Raw genomic sequence first — 16,427 nt, 5'->3', positions numbered from 1 at the left:
TTTGAGATGATTAAAACCATGAATGTGTAGTTTCTATGTGCTTATAAGATCAATGATTTGCACTTACATTCTTGCTTTATTTTATGCCTGGAGCTTCCATCATTTTGAGTTTAATCCCTTGAGAGACATAATTATCATCAGATCCTTGCTCTAACAAAAGTTGGTGCTTGGTTATTTGCCTTGATTTTTGCTTAAACTTCCCAATCTTGCGTGTGTGCAATTTTTTTTTTTGAGGAATTTAGTGGTTATGAGTAGTGAACGATTGACGATCTAACACGAAATCTTATACATGAATGCAAGTGATACCAAAAATGGGGGTATCAAGGGGACAAAATGAAGATAAGAAGGAGAATTGAGAGAAAGAGGAAGAACAGAGGAGAAATTGAGAGAGAATTAGAGAGGAATTGGAAATTGTATTGAGCTTTCACATTCAAGTCATGCCTTACAATAGCATTATAGATTCTACTTATACTACAATAAGGAAACTGAAAACAATTACAATGAAAATAGCAGAAATTAGAAGTAAGTAATCCTAACTAACTTTCCGCTAAAAATCAGAAATGCAGATGGTGACAGACCCCCTGTGAAACAACACCCTTGCCTCAAGGGTGACAGAAGGAAATCGAGTCTTGAGGATAGAGGCCGATTCCCAAGTAGCATAAGAATGATCAAGACCAGACCATTTAATCAACCATTGAGCTACAACATTGTTACCTCGCTTGATCATGCGTCGCTCCAAGATACACTCAGGTTTCGGGCAGTGAGGACTAGACAAATCAAGGACGGGAGGGTGAACGCAATAACAGTAGGCAGTTCAGGACAGTACTTGAGCTGAGATATGTGGAAAGTGGAGTGGATAAGGACTTCAGGGGGGAGGGGGGGGGGGGGGGGGGGGGGGGGGGGGGGGGGGGGGGGGAGGGGGGGGGGGGGGGGGGGGGGGGGGGGGGGGGGGGGGGGGGGGGGGGGGGGGGGGGGGGGGGGGGGGGGGGGGAAGAAGTTTGTAAGCGAATGCATCTATCTTCTCAACAATAGGATAAGGACCAAAATATACGGAAGTTAATTTGTGGTATGGAAAAATGGAGAGGGAAGACTGTCGATATGACTGTAATTTAACAAACACCCAATCTCCAACTTGGAAGTGTTTGTCAGACTTATGGGCATTGGCTTGAGATTGCATCCATTGTTGAGCCCTATGCAAGTGGAATTTAGCCAAATGAAGCTTGAAGTCTCTGAGCAACATCAGATCCTCAATGACATCAGAAGTAGAGTCATCAAGTCATCAGGCAAGTAAGGGAGTGTAGGGGAGAAGGATAACCATGTAGGACCTCAAAGGGTGAGGTTTGAAATAGAAGAATTGGGGCTGGAATTGTACCATCACTCAGCCAGGGACAAGTAGGACACCCAAATGGAGCATCAGTGCAAAAGCATCTGAGATAGGTCTCACGACATCCATTTAAAATTTCATATTGGCCATCAGTTAAGAAACCCCTTGGGCATTTAAGAAAGCTTTCCAGAAAGTACTAATGAAAATTGGATCCCTATCACTGGTGATGGTAGCAAGGAAACCATGTAATTTGAAGATGTTATCCAATTAAATTGGAACAAGTGATTGAACACTGTAAGAATGAGACAACGCAATGAAATGTCCTGACTTGGTTAACCTATCAACTATCACCCAAATGATTGTTCTGCCTTTGGACTTAGGAAGGCCTTCAATAAAATCCATACAAATGTCAGTCCAAGGAAGGGATGGAATGGGTAAAGGTTGGAGCAAACCAGGTGAAGCTGAAGTATCATACTTGTTCCTCTGGCAGATAACACACTTCTTCACAAAGGATGCTATGTCGGATCTAATACCCTTCCAGTAAAAGTATGTCAAAACTTTCCTGGTAGTAGCATCAATACCTGAGTGACCACCAGTAGGAGTAGAATGCTATAAAGATAAGATCTTAGTCCTAAGAGTAGCATCCCTGCCAATAACCAATTTACCCTTTCTTCTTAGTTGATCAGAGAATTAGGTAAAGTGCTTTTGAGGCTGAACCTACAAAGATGAATCAAAGCATTCAATTCTGGATCAGCCAACCAGCTAGCTTTGATTTCATCCAATAAATCCACCTGAACTGAGGACACCATAAGGGCCATAAGCTCAACACCTTGAATTCGAGATAATGCATCAGCAGCTAAATTTTTCTTACCCTTCTTATATTGGATCTCAAAATCAAATACTTAATGCTTTCTGATATGTCTGCACAATGAAATGTTGTCCAAGAAAATAGTGAGACCACTTAGTAACAACAAACACCAAAGCTAACAATTCCTTTTCATACACGAATAAGGCAACATGGCAACTAGAAAGACCATGGCTAATAAAAGCAATGGGGTGGTCATTTTGCATCAATACAACACCAATGCCAAAGCCATTGACATCTATCTCAATAACAAAGGGAATAGAGTAATCAGGTATTGTTGGGACAAGAGCAGATGTCAATGCTACTTTCAAGTTATTGAACGCTTGAGTGGCATTGTCAGACCATATAAAGTTGTCCTTTTTTAACAATTTAGTAAGTGAACTACTAAGGACACCATATCCTTTAATAAATTTCCTATAATACACTGCTAGGCCTAAGAAACCTCTAAGTTGTTTAAGGTTGCCAGGAGTAGGCCAATGTTGCACAACTTGAATTTTCCTAGGATCAGTAGAAACACCATCACAAGATATGAAATGGCCTAAATACTCCACCTTAGAAATCCCAAACACATATTTGGATTGTTTTGCCAGTAAATGTTGTTGCACCATGATATCAAAAACAATTTGTAGATGAGTAAGGTATTCCTGTAAGGACTTACTATAGATCAAAATGTCATAAAAAAGACCAAAACAAACTTCCTCATGTATCTTTGACAAACATGGTTCATCAGACATTGGAAAGTGGAAGGTGCATTAGTCAATACAAAGGGTATTACCAAAAACTCATAATGTCCCGTATGAGTTTTAAAAGTTGTTTTTGGGAATGTCTTCCACAACCATTCTGATCTGGTGGTAACCAGACCTCAAGTCCACTTTGGAGAACAATTTGGCTCCTGCTAGCTCATCCAGAGGTTGAGGCAATCAACTGGAAATCGACCAAAAGGACCTGGCAAGCCTTAGAAGTCAAAGCATGCATCACATATCATCATGCATAGCTTATTAGCTGTAGTAGCTGCATAGAAGATCATCTATAATAATGATAGGAAACTTATCCTTTATTGTGCTTTGGTTAAGCTCTGCATAATCAACACACAACCTCCATGAGCCATCTTTCTGTTCCCACTACTACTACAAGAGAAGAGAATGGACTATAGCTATACTGGATGATCCCTTGCATAAGCATGCCATTAACCAACTTTTGTATAATATCCTTCTTCAAGGCTATGTATATGTACGATTTAATATTAATAGTTTTATTCCAGAGGAATTTTATGATCAAATGGTCCTCTCTGTGGTGGTAGTGCCACAGGTTCAACAAATATCATGTTATACTGGTCAAGTAGTTAAGCAATCTCAGGAGGAGTACTTCCTCACTAGAAATATGTAAGGAACAATTTTGAACCTCAACCATTGCACCACCGTGTGAAGGTAATATCTGTAACAAGAACAATTCTACTTCATCTCCCGACAATTTGCTTATAGCCTTAGAACTAGCCAACTTACATTCCTCATGCACACCTTTAAGTGCATGTTGTTTTCCTTGGTGAGTGAAAGACATAATAAGTTCATTAAAGTCCATAGTCACCGGACCTAAGGTATTCATCCACAAAACTCCCAAGACTATGTCATACCTACCAATAGGGAAAACTATCAAATCAGAATAATAAGTTTTACAGTGCAACATCCATCCAAAATTTTTGACTACTCCTGATGTAACTTCCTTGGAATTATTACCAAGATTAACATAGCTTATTGGAGTAGGAACAACTGTGCAGCCCAACCTCTTTACAGACTCCATATCAATGAAATTACGAGTACTTCCACTATTAAGTAGAATTTGTACTAGCTTTTTACCACTGTATCCCATCACCTGAATAGTTTGAGCTCCCTTAATACCTGCAAGCGCACAATATGAGATCATAGGTGTTTCACCTTCAACTGTTGTCATGTTAGTGTCCTCTGCTGGTTCAATAATAGAAGAATATATCACAGGTGTTAACTCCTCCGCCATACAGTCCTCTAGCTCCATCACAAACATATGCTTAGGTAGGTTACATTTGTGTCCAGGGCTATACTTTTCATCACAAAAGTAACATAGTCCCTGAGCCCCTTTTGTTTGCATCTCAGCATGTGAAATAGTCCTTCTAGATCTAGGATTACCACCATTAGGGGTGTTGGCCATGACCCCTCTAGAAATTTGTTGGTAACTGTAGTTGGAAGATCTAGCAGTAGGCCCTTCTTTCCTCACAGAGGGACTACTTAGATCAACTGGCCTAGATCCTCTAGCATATGCAGACAAGGTTGCCTCAACCAATCTAGCTAATCTACAAGCCTTTTGTAGAGTTTGAGGTTCATGCATTATAACAGTACCCAATAACTCCTTCTTCAGTCCACCCAAAAAAATAGGAAACAACTTGAGGTTCAGTCAGGTTGCACTGAGCCAACAACTTATCAAATGAAAACTAAAACTCTCTAACTGTGCCTATTTGTCTCAATTGTTTCAACTACAACATGGGATCAAAGAAATCATCCCCAAATATTTCTGATATAGCTGTTAGATATTCATCTCAATGAAGTGGTACAAGAGGGTTTCTGCATTTTAGATAGGACTGGTGCTAATCTAAGGCTTCATCATCTAAGTTCATAGCAACAAACTTAATCCTTTAGGCTATAATGCAAAGGTGTTTCATCTACTTAAAAATAATGTTCGATCCTATACAACCAAAGTTTTGAGATTCTCACCATTGAAATGAGGGAAGTTTAGGTTATGATTTTGAAGGTGATTTACCTGGTGGGGATTAGATCCGAGAATACCCATTGTCAATGGAGGTCCCTTGTCCCGGATGAACCATACAGCCAAGAGAAACCATGAACCAGAATAGAAGAGCTTGCCCCACTCATGAGTAAATATTTCATAGTAGCCTCATTAGACCGTACATCTTTCTTGGTATATCCAGCTAATAGGTAGGAGCATAAAGTGAAGCATTTCGGGGCTACAAAGATAGTTATTAAATCGTTAGCACCGCATAAAAACATTCCCCCTAGAGTAGCTGTTAATACGAATAAGAGAAATTCTGATGCATTCCCCCTTGCCTGATGGTGGAGATGGAATCCATCCACTGAATCCTTGAGAGCATTCACGATTCTCAACACCTCAGCTTGCCTCTTATCCATGTCTACCTTCAATTCCAGATATTTCTCTTCCATAACAGAGCGTAAATAAATTTGATGAGCAGCCAAGTCTTCGTATTGTTCCTGGAGATAGTTTGCAACACTTGTTTCCTTTCGAGGACCCATATTTCACCAATTCGAACCTGACTCTGATAACAATTGATACAAAAATGGGGGTATCAAGGGGACAAAATGCATATAAGAAGGAGAAAGAAGGAGAATTGAGAGAAAGAGGAAGAATAGGGGAGAAATTGAGAGAGTATTAGAGAGGAAATGGAAATCGCATTGAGCTTTCACATTCAAATCATGCCTTACAATAGCACTACAGATTCCACTTATACTACAATAAGGAAACTGAAAACCATTACAATGAAAATAGCAGAAATTAGAAGTAATCCTAACTAACATCCCGCAAAAAATCAGAAATGCAAATGGTGTGATCAAGCCTACTCAGCACTGACAGGGCCTCCTAGCATGTGAATAAGATGACTTAGATGCTTATGTGGCTATTACTCAGCTCATATTGGTATCAACAAGATCGCAAAAGTTAAGAATGTTCACAATAATATAAGAAGATAATGATTCCACTGATATATGTTCATATGTGGATTCTTAGGACAACTTAACTTGAGAAACTCCTTTTCTATCTCTGGCACACTTCCTTTAAATCATATTTTGATGGAGAAAATATTCTTATATAAGAAGAGAGGATTTAGGTCTTATTTGCTTGCATGGAAGTTTGTAGTGCAATAATTCAGATATCATTTATTGAGACACCCAACTTCGATTTCTTGCACACTTTCTTTGGATAACTTTTTAATGGACAAAACATTGTTCTTGTGATTTAAAGAGAGGAGTTGGGACTTATTTATTTGCACAAAAGTTTTAATCTTAAGCATTTAGATTTTTGTTATGGAGAAGCTCTGTTTTCATCTCTTGCATACTTCTTTTAGATAGCATTTTGAGGATCCGGAACCTAAATGACAAAAAAAAAAAAAAAGAAGAAGGCAATTGGGCCTAAATAATGGGAAAAAATAGGGAAAATTATGCGGTTAAGCAAACGGATACTACTTAATTACTCATCATAGCTATAGTTTGCTATAATTACCACTCACGACTAACATTATACATTAAACGCGGGCTGACTTCGAGTTTGTATCATGTTTGTATATGTATAATTCGTCAGAATATACAAATACATATGTATAATATACAATTATCTAACCTATATACATATACAATTCACCTCTCTCCCATTCTCTGCCCTCTCTCGCTCGCCTCTCTCCTCTCTCTCCCAATCTCGCTCGCCTCTCTCCTCCCTCTCCCAATCTCGCTTGCTATATATACAATTGCACATGTATAATATACAATTATCTAACATATATACACATACAATGCACCTCTCTCCCCCTCTCTGCCCTCTCTCGCTCGCCTCTCTCCTCCCTCTCCCAATCTCTCTTGCCATATATACAAATATTTATGTATAATATACAATTATCTAACCTATATACATATACAATTCACCTTTCTCCACTCTTTGCCCCCTCTCTCTCGCCTCTCTCCTCTCTCTCCCAGTCTCGCTCGCCTCTCTCCTCCATATAACATGTAGCTACGAATTGTAATTATCAAACTATAGCTATGGAGAGTAATTAGACTATTTTTGAGTGGCTATATGTGAGTTTCCCAAAAAAATACATAACTAGGACCCATAAGACAAAATACTTACCAAAATTGGATCCCACCCAATATATTTAGGAAAAATTAGCCAACTAGTCAAATTTTCTAACATATTTATTAAGAACATCTATACTTTAAAATAATTATTTAAAATGTTAATATTTTAGCAAATAAAGTGTATCCATCATATTCTCTCTCATATATTTTCAATTTTATTTTTTATCTCTCTCCTATATAGCAAATTATATGTTTATAATTAACCTCCTAAAATAAATCCTATTTTCGCTCCCCTTCAACCCCACTTTCTCTCTATTCATTATTTTTATTTCCCTCTCTCCGTCCAAATTCTTTCTTCTTTTTTTTTTTTTTAAATGGAAAAGAATTATACAAAAGATATGCACTAGATTATCATTTGATTGGATAACTTCTTATTGGGTTTGTATTTATTAAGTTCATATCAGTATTTTTTTTTTGGTTTTGATTTGTATATTTTGAGTCTTTTATGTATTTTTGTGTTTCAATATAAAATCGTTTATTTAGTAAATTTTCTTTTGGGTCTGTATTTTTATTAACCTCACCACTATTTAATTTGTGTTCATATGAGTATTGTCAGTTGTATTTTTCATATGTCAACTATATTTTCAGAACATTGCATTTATTTGAATGAAATTATAAGCGAAGTAAATGATATATATTCTTAATTGTATTCATACTAATATGTATATTGTATTCTTTATATATTAAAAGTATTTTTCAGTAATATTGTATTCACGTGCATTCAAATCATTCATTTTGTATGTTATGTTCAAGTTCAATTATCAACTATATTTGTATTCAAAATAAATGTATTTTGTATGTTGTATATCAATTATTTGTACTCATGTAGTTTCATTTTAACTTTTGATTAAACCAAAAAAAAAAAAATCTAAACTAGATTTTGTATTTCAAAAATTGTATTCTAAAGTCGTTTCTTAGTTGTTCATCAAATTCATTATTCACTTTTATTTTTAACTTTTGATTTAAACAAAAGTTGTATTCTACACTGATTTGTATTCCAAATTTGTATTCTAAACTGATTTGTATTTCAAAATCTTCTTCCCAAACAGAAAAATAGAATTTAATCAAATTCACTTCAACAAAAATTGAGTATTATCAATGAAAATTTAATAATTGATATTAGAGAATTTGATGAAGAAGAGGGATGGGTGCTATGTGTTTATTTTTAAATTTGTAAGTTATGAGAATTTTAAGTGATATGCTTCTTTTTAAAAATATTCTCTCTCCTAAATTTCTCATTTCTATTATTAAATAATTGTATTCTTTCAATTAAATCAAATAAAAAGACATAAATCAGCTACATAACAAACTAAAATATTGACATTTTTAATAAATCTTGAAAGTATGGCTAAGGAATCCTATTAAATGCTAAAATATTGACATTTTGAAATTTTTCCCATATATTTATCCTGATTGGATCCACGGCCCAAACTATATGTCCGAGTGGTCCCTTGTTCTATTTATTGGGCCACTGCTTCTTCATCCTTGATACAATTAGAGTGTGTGTATATATATATATATATATATATATATATATATTATGGTGGTATCAAGTAGTAAACACATGTTAGTAGTTCAAAGTAGGGGGTAGTTGCTTGTAAATAGTTTTTTTTTTTTTGGAGTACAATTTTCCTTTTTCCAAAAAAAAAGGAAAAATTACGGTAGGTGATAATTCATAATATTTGGTTACCACTTTTCTTTATAAATTTACCAAATTATCCAAAATGATCCAATTCGGATAAAAGGGTCATATTTGATGTAGTTACTTAATACATTAGTTACGGTTTATCGCTATCACGTTGCTAAATAACACTATTAAAAAAAACTTTTTTGCTTATATTATTTTTGTTGCTTTTTTTTTTAAAATGAAAATTTTCCTTTCTAATTGTGTCACTTTTTTCTTTGGAAAAATGAATATTTATATCGTTTTATTATTTTTATTTATTTTTTAATCTATTAAGGTGAGAATAGATGACAATCAACTAAATATCGATACATTACATAATTATTTATACAATTCGATACACGATTATACATATTTATACAATATCTATATATTACATATGCACTATATAATTATTTGTACATTATATATGCATGTATATATACCATGCTTTATACAATATCGATACATTAGATATACACTAAATAATTATTTATACAATATTGATACATAATATTTACACTACATAATATTTATACAATATTGATACATTACATATACACTACATAATTATTTATACATCATATATACATGTTCATAAACAATTTATACAATATACATACATGTTTATGTACACCTTGTTACTGGGAATGGGGTAGAAGACGTGCTGCCCCGCCACAAGGAGGTTTTGGAGCTCATTAAGGTTTATGATGTTGTATATACTTCTTTGTTCACATACAACTATGACGACAATGTACTCCATGCTTTTTGTGAACTTTGGCACCCATCTACCAACACGCTTTCTACTTTCATTGGAGAGATGTCCATATCACTTTGGGACTTACAAGCAATTGGAGGTCTCCCTGTACAAGGGCACTTTTATGACGAAGTCGTTCCCTCAGCGAAAGAATTGACGCATATTGATACTCAAAGAGAATTGCTTCTTTCCAAAAGTTGTCGATATCTGTTTTCGGCCTTCTACAGATTAGCAAAAGACGATCTCCATGAGGTGTCCGTCCATGATTGGGTGAAGTTCTGGTTTAGAGGACCTAATAGATATGTCAAGCCTTCGCAAAAGGTGTCAAAGGTATGAGCCACAAAGCCAAGGTTAAACCATAACCCTTATGGACATATTGATTCGAACTTCCTACCCCAGACTGACAAGGAGAATGTCCCCTTTGTCAAGTTAGATGTGGAAGAATAGCTTAGAGATGACACTAATTCTGTTAGGGCTCTCTAAGTGATTCTTCCACATCTAATTCGACAAAGGGGGCAATCTCCTCGTCTGTGCACAGTAGGAAGTTCGAATCAATATGTCTAGATGGATTACGGTTTAACCTTGACTTTGTGGCTCGTACCTTTGACACATTTTGCGAAGGCTCGACATATCTATTAGGTCCTCTAAACCAGAACTTCACCAAATCATGGACGGACACCTCATGGAGATCATCTTTTGTTAATCTGTAGAAGGCTGAAAACAGATATCGACAACTTTTGGGAAGAAGCAATTCTCTTTGAGTATCAATTTGCGTCAATTATTTTCCCGAGGGAACGACTTCGTCATATAAGTGCTCTTGTACAGGGAGACGTCCAATTGCTTGTAAGTCCCAAAGTGATATGGACATCTCTCCATTGAAAGTAGAAAGCGTGTTGGTAGATGGGCGTAAAAGTTCACAAAAAGCATGGAGTACATTGTCGTCATAGTCGTATGTGAACAAAGAAGTATTTACAACATCATAAACCTTGATGAGCTCCAAAATCTCCTTGTGGCGGTTAGCACGTCTTCTACCCATTCCCAGTAACCAGGTGTGTAGCAGACATTGCCAAAGTTAGAAGAGGGAACACTCCAATTGTTGAAACTTCCATAATGAGAAGATTTGGAAGATGCTACGTCATGATGAATTGCGGATTTCAGTAAAGGAACTTTCATGCTAGTAGCCTTACTCGAGAAGTTTCTCATGACGTCTTCGGTATCCAAGTTTGACCATTCTTTAAGGAGAAGAGAATTCATCATATGTCCCACTAACAAGGTAGAAGACGCCGATAGCCGGAGTCTGAACCTCCAAAAGTAGAACTTTGTCATTTGGAATTTGTTGGTCGTCACCCACTATTTCAAGAAGAGGATACGGGGAATCTCAGTCGCGGAAGTGCATCATGTTGCAGGATCGAAGTCATATTTCTCTATCCAAAATCTTCAACAAAAATCTAATCAAAAGGAAAAAGTTTAGATTCATAAGAACATGTCCAAAGTAAAAGTGGTAACCTCAAATTTTTGTGGTTGGTGAAACGCTGATTTCAAATAGAAAACTGAATCAGCACAGATGCAATCTAATCGTGGTTTTTGTATATGATGTAGCCCTATGAATTTACTTTCCAACACCGCAAACCTCTTGTGATTTCGTTATTCCTACATCGAGATATGATATTTTTTGCGAAGTCACACAAAGCTGATGCATTCAGTTCATCAGAATTTTAGGCTGAGTTCAAAAAATTACCTGAGTAAATTCGAGAGTTGTCTGATCATGATTTTTGTATATGTTGTAGCTCTATGAGTCTAGTTTTTAGAAAATCAAACGGATCACGATTTCAATATTCCTACAATGAGATATGAATTTTCTACCAAAGTCGCGCTAGGCTGAAAAAAAGTGACTAAAATCAGAGTTGTGAAAAGAACCTACTTGAGAGAGGAGGACTCAATTGAACTTGATGATGCGACAATGCGATATATAGTCAACAGGAGAATGTGGGTATATATAGATTTCAAAATATGGAGACATCAATTTGATTCATACAAATTATGAAAAATTATAATGATGGAAAATTTAGTTCCTACAAATTATGGAAATTATGGTAAGTTTTCATAGGAATTAAATTATTGAAATTTTCCATAGGAATCAAGTTATGGAAAATCCATAAGAATCAAATAATCTCACCATAACAGAGGGCAAGATTTATACCATTGAGGCAAATAATGTGTTGTCTAATGATGAAGTTGAGACTGGCCAAGCTAGAAGGGGCGGTACAGAAAAGTTGCCAGGAAATCATAAGTTTCAAACTTTTTCTGTAGTTAGATTTTATTTATTTATTTATTTATTTTGCTTAGGATTTTCTAATTCGCTCATTATGGTGTAGTGGTTCTTTTTGAAACAATAAAATAGTGACTCATCTCAATAAGAATCTTCTCATCTTGAATTTTGAATTTTGATTGTTTCTTTCCATGAGCCCCCTTTCTTTATTGGAAAAAGGACTCCATACGCTAGAATTTATATGAGGATCGCAACCTAACATTACCTTTTCAGCTTTGCGCACATGTGGAAGAAAATTCATAACGGGGAGTAGGAGCGCCGGAATAATGAGCTTCTTTTTTTGTTGGAAAGATAACTTCAATATCTTCAATCTGTATAAAATCACGTCTATGAGCTTTACGGATTAGTACAGATTTGTGTTTGAAGTTGGCTCAAAATCTGCGTGTTTGAATCTTCAGCTTTCTTCAGCTTTGCGCACATGTGGAAGAAAATTCATAACGTGGAGTAGGAACGCCGGAATAATGAGCTTCTTTTTTTGTTGGAAAGATAACTTCAAGATCTTCAATCTGTATGAAAATCATGTCCATGGGATTTACGGATTAGTACAGATTTGTGTTTGAAGTTGACTCAAAATCTGTGTGCTTGAATCTTCAGCTTTGTGCACATGAGGAAGAAAATTCATAACATGGAGTAGGAGCGCCGGAATAATGAGCTTCTTTTTTTGTAGGAAGATAAGATCGACATCTTCAATTTGTATAAAAATCATATCTATGGGCTTTATGGATTAGTACACATTTGTGTTTGAAGTTGGCTCAAGATCTGCGTGCTTGACTCTTCATTTGAAAGAATTAGCATGACATTCACATGGCGACATTTTTTTTTGTTCTCATGACTGAACCTAGAGTAACAATGCTGTAAGATGCCTACGTACCTCAGTGAAGATGATCAAGTCCTAACTTTTGCCTAGGTCGCCTCTTTCGAGGTTTCCAACCTAGCGGACATTTTTTTATTTTTTGGAGCCATACACAATTTATACTCTTGCGGGCCAGGAGTATGACACTGCTTAAAGGATAGTACTTCTTCAAGAATTTTCCATTGATGGGAGCAATCTACAAGCCATCTGCATCCACAAGTTTGTAAGCCCTGCTTGAATAGACTTCTTGAATGACGTATGGTCTATCTCATTTTGAGGTGAACTTGCTTCCCGGTTTATGAGATATGTTAATTGGTCTTCTTACTGCAAGGACTTGATCACCAACTTGGAAGGACCTTAGGCGAACCTTTTTATTGAAAGCACGAGAAAGACGAGCTTGATAGCATTCAAGACTTTGTTGAGCTTCCAACCTTTTCTCATCGAGAGCTTCTAATTCTTCTTCTTACTGCAAGGACTTGATCACCAACTTGGAAGGACCTTAGGCGAACCTTTTTATTGAAAGCACGAGAAAGACGAGCTTGATAGCATTCAAGACTTTGTTGAGCTTCCAACCTTTTCTCATCGAGAGCTTCTAACTCTTCAAGGCGCAGACAAGCATTTTCTTCTTCAGTAAGTCCCTCTTGGATGGCAATCCTGAATGACGGTATTTGTCGTTCAAGAGGAAGGACTGCTTCAGTTCGAAAAACAAGAGAAGAATGAGTTGCTTGAGTTGGCGTGCGATGAGTCGTCCGGTATGCCCAAAGAGCTTCCTCCATTCTATCATGACAATCTCTTTTAGATTTGGAGACGACCTTCTTTAACAAGTTGCACAAGGTCTTGCTAAATGTTTCAACTAGTCCATTTGCAGCGCATAATACATTGACGAATTACGTTGCTTGAAGCCAAAAAGGTCGCAGATCTTATCCATCAATTTATTGGCAAATAGCTTTCCATTATATGTTAGTATATAACTAGGAATGCCAAAACGATAGATGATATTCACCCTAATGAAGTTCGCAACATTTTCCTTCTTTACTTCTTTGAGGGATACAACCTCAGCCCATTTTGAGAAGTAATCAGTCACATCCAAGATGTACAAGTGACCACCAGAAGATTTAGGTGGCGGTCCAACCACATCTTGCCCCAAAACATCAAATTGCCAAGATGCAACCATGGGATGTAGCACATCAGGAGGTTGGTGCATAAAGTTTGCATGAAATTGGCATGTTTGACATCTTCGAGCATAATCCAAGCAATCTTTTAACATTGCTGGCCAATAATACCCTATTATTTTTATATGAAAGTGTAACTTCGGCCCAGATTGATAGTGATCCACAAACTCGAGAATGTGCTTCTTGCATAGCTTGAATCATTTCTTCTCCCCCAAACAACGCAAGAGGACTCCCTCGAATGATCTTCAATATAAAGTATCTTTGTAGTAAAGAAATCGAGGAGCACGATGATGAATTTCAGTTTTTCTCCTTGGATCTTTTGGAAGTATATTGTAACACAAGTAATCGATTAGAGCATGTCTCCAATCGACTATTTCAACTTTTGGAAGTATATTGCTCAAGCTTGCTTTCTTCATCCGCATCCGGTGGTACTATCCATTTTTGGCAAATAGTGATTTGTGCTTGGTCAGGCAGGGTTAAAGTTGAAGCCAAAGCAGCAAAGGCATCAACTTTCTTATTCTTCTTCCTTGTAACATGTTGAAGAGTTACATCTTCGAGCCATCTAATCAATTTTTGTGTATAGTCTTGATAAAGATGCAGTTCTGGATTTTTGACTTCATAACTACCCAACATTTGATTGATCACTAATTCGGAGTCTCTGAAAACTTGTAATTGCAATTGCTTCATATCAAATATCATTTCAAGCCCAAGTATTAAGGCTTGATATACTACAAAATTATTGGAGCAACACTATGTTAAGGTGAAGGAATATGGAAATATCTCCTCTTGAGAAGTGATGAAAATCACTCCAACACCGGCTCCTTCACGATGTGAGGCCTCATCAAAATACATCTTCCAAGGTGGTTGAATTCAACGACCATGGCATCCTCATCAGCTAGGTCATCAATGAGTTTCCAACGTATCGAATGGTCTGCTAAGAAGTCTGCTAATGCTAGCCCTTTCGCAGTCTTTTGAGAAACATACACAATTTCAAATTGTTGAAATTGGAGATACCATACTGCTAGTCGATTATTGAGGACAGGTTTTGACATCACAAATTTGATGGGGTTTGCTTTATAAATAAGGTGGAGACATGAGCTTGAAAGTAGTGTTTCATCTTCTGAATTGGGAAGACTAAAGCCAAACATAGATTTTCGATCGGCGAGTACTTCAACTCATTTGATGTCATCATCCTACTCAAGTAGTAAAGGGAATTTTCTTTCCCTTCACCATTCTATTGGGCTAAGAGTGCTTCCACTGATCTTTCTTGAGCTGATATGTAAAGTATCAATGGCTTTCCAGGAACATGAGCTGCTAAACTGGAGGTTTTGTCAAGTAAGATGTGATGCTCTCGAAGGCATTACTACAGGCTTGGTCCCATTCAAAAAAGTGCCCTTTTTCATAAGACGATTGAATGGTTGACACTTTCCTACTATATTCAAGATGAATCTCCTAAGATATGCTAGATTCCCTTGCAGATTCTTCAATTCATGGATGTTTCTTGGCTCGACCATCTTCAAAATTGCATCTATTTATACTTGATCAATTTCTATGTCTCGATGCCATACAATGAAGCCAAAGAGTTTTCTAGAGGTAACTCCAAATGCACATTTCAAGGGATTCATTTTAAGTTGATACATTCGTAGTAGATCAAACACCATCCTCAAGTCTTGCAAGTGATCACTCTTTTTTCCTTGATTTCACTACTAAATCATCAATGTAACATTCAATATTTTTGTGAAGAATGTTATCAAAGATGTTTTGCATAGCTCTTTGGTATGTTACTCATGCGTTCTTCAAACCAAAAGACATTACTTTGTAGCAATAAATACCCTTAGGAGTGTGGAATGCGGTCAACTCTTCATATTTTGGTGACGTTCATATTTGATTGTAGCCGGATGAACCATCCATAAAAGACATTGCCTCATACCCAGTAGTGGTATCAATCATAAGCTCAGGGATATGAAGTGGAAATTCGTCCTTAGGACATGCAATATTGAGATCTCTGAAGTCAACGCAAACTCGAATTTGCCCATTTTTCTTCCTCACGGGGACAATACTTGAAACCCATGTGGGGTACTTAACTTCACGGATAAAGCTAGCTTCAATAAGCTTGTTAATTCAGTTTCGATCACAGGAACCAATTTAGGCCTAAAGCGTCGTTGAGCTTGCTTGATAGGACGTGCACCATTTTTCACAACAAGATGATGAACTGCTACCTTCGGGTCTAATCCAGACATTTCTTTGTAACTCCAGGAAAATACATCTTTATACTTCTTGAGTAAGTCAACGTAGTCCTTTTCTTCATCACTTGCTAGTGAAGCATTCACATAAGTGGATTTTGGATCTTCATCAGTTCCAAGGTTGATTTCTTTTAATGCATCAACTGTCACCTTTACACCTTCTTCAAGTTTGGATGGCACATCCTTAGCATTTTCATCTTCTTGAGGTTCTCCATCATTTAAAGATATATGGTAACACCATGAAACATTCTCCAACTCTCTATCAATTTTAATTAAAGAATAAAATATACCTTTCATCTTGTGTAGTGACATGATAT

The 16,427-nt window shown here is 36.6% G+C and overlaps 2 protein-coding genes across 5 annotated transcripts in view; one reads left to right on the top strand and one right to left on the bottom strand.

The window, feature by feature from the left end:
* LOC125857072 (ATP-citrate synthase alpha chain protein 2) overlaps positions 1–16,427 on the top strand; it is a 1,178,350-nt gene that overhangs the window by 1,091,513 nt on the left and 70,410 nt on the right. The gene's annotated exons all lie outside the window — the stretch shown is intronic.
* Positions 13,549–13,962, bottom strand: LOC125856036 (uncharacterized). Its single transcript, XM_049535637.1, has one exon. The coding sequence runs from the start codon at positions 13,960–13,962 to the stop codon at positions 13,549–13,551; it is 414 nt and encodes a 137-aa protein (XP_049391594.1).

This window comes from Solanum stenotomum, chromosome 2, assembly GCF_019186545.1.
Source record: "Solanum stenotomum isolate F172 chromosome 2, ASM1918654v1, whole genome shotgun sequence".
NCBI classification, from domain to species: Eukaryota; Viridiplantae; Streptophyta; class Magnoliopsida; order Solanales; family Solanaceae; genus Solanum; species Solanum stenotomum.
This window is presented reverse-complemented; position numbering and strand designations above follow the sequence as displayed.

Coding starts and splice junctions, on each gene's coding strand:
- LOC125856036 (XM_049535637.1), bottom strand. CDS start 13,962: ATGTTAAAAGATTGCTTGGATTATGCTCGAAGATGTCAAACATGCCAA.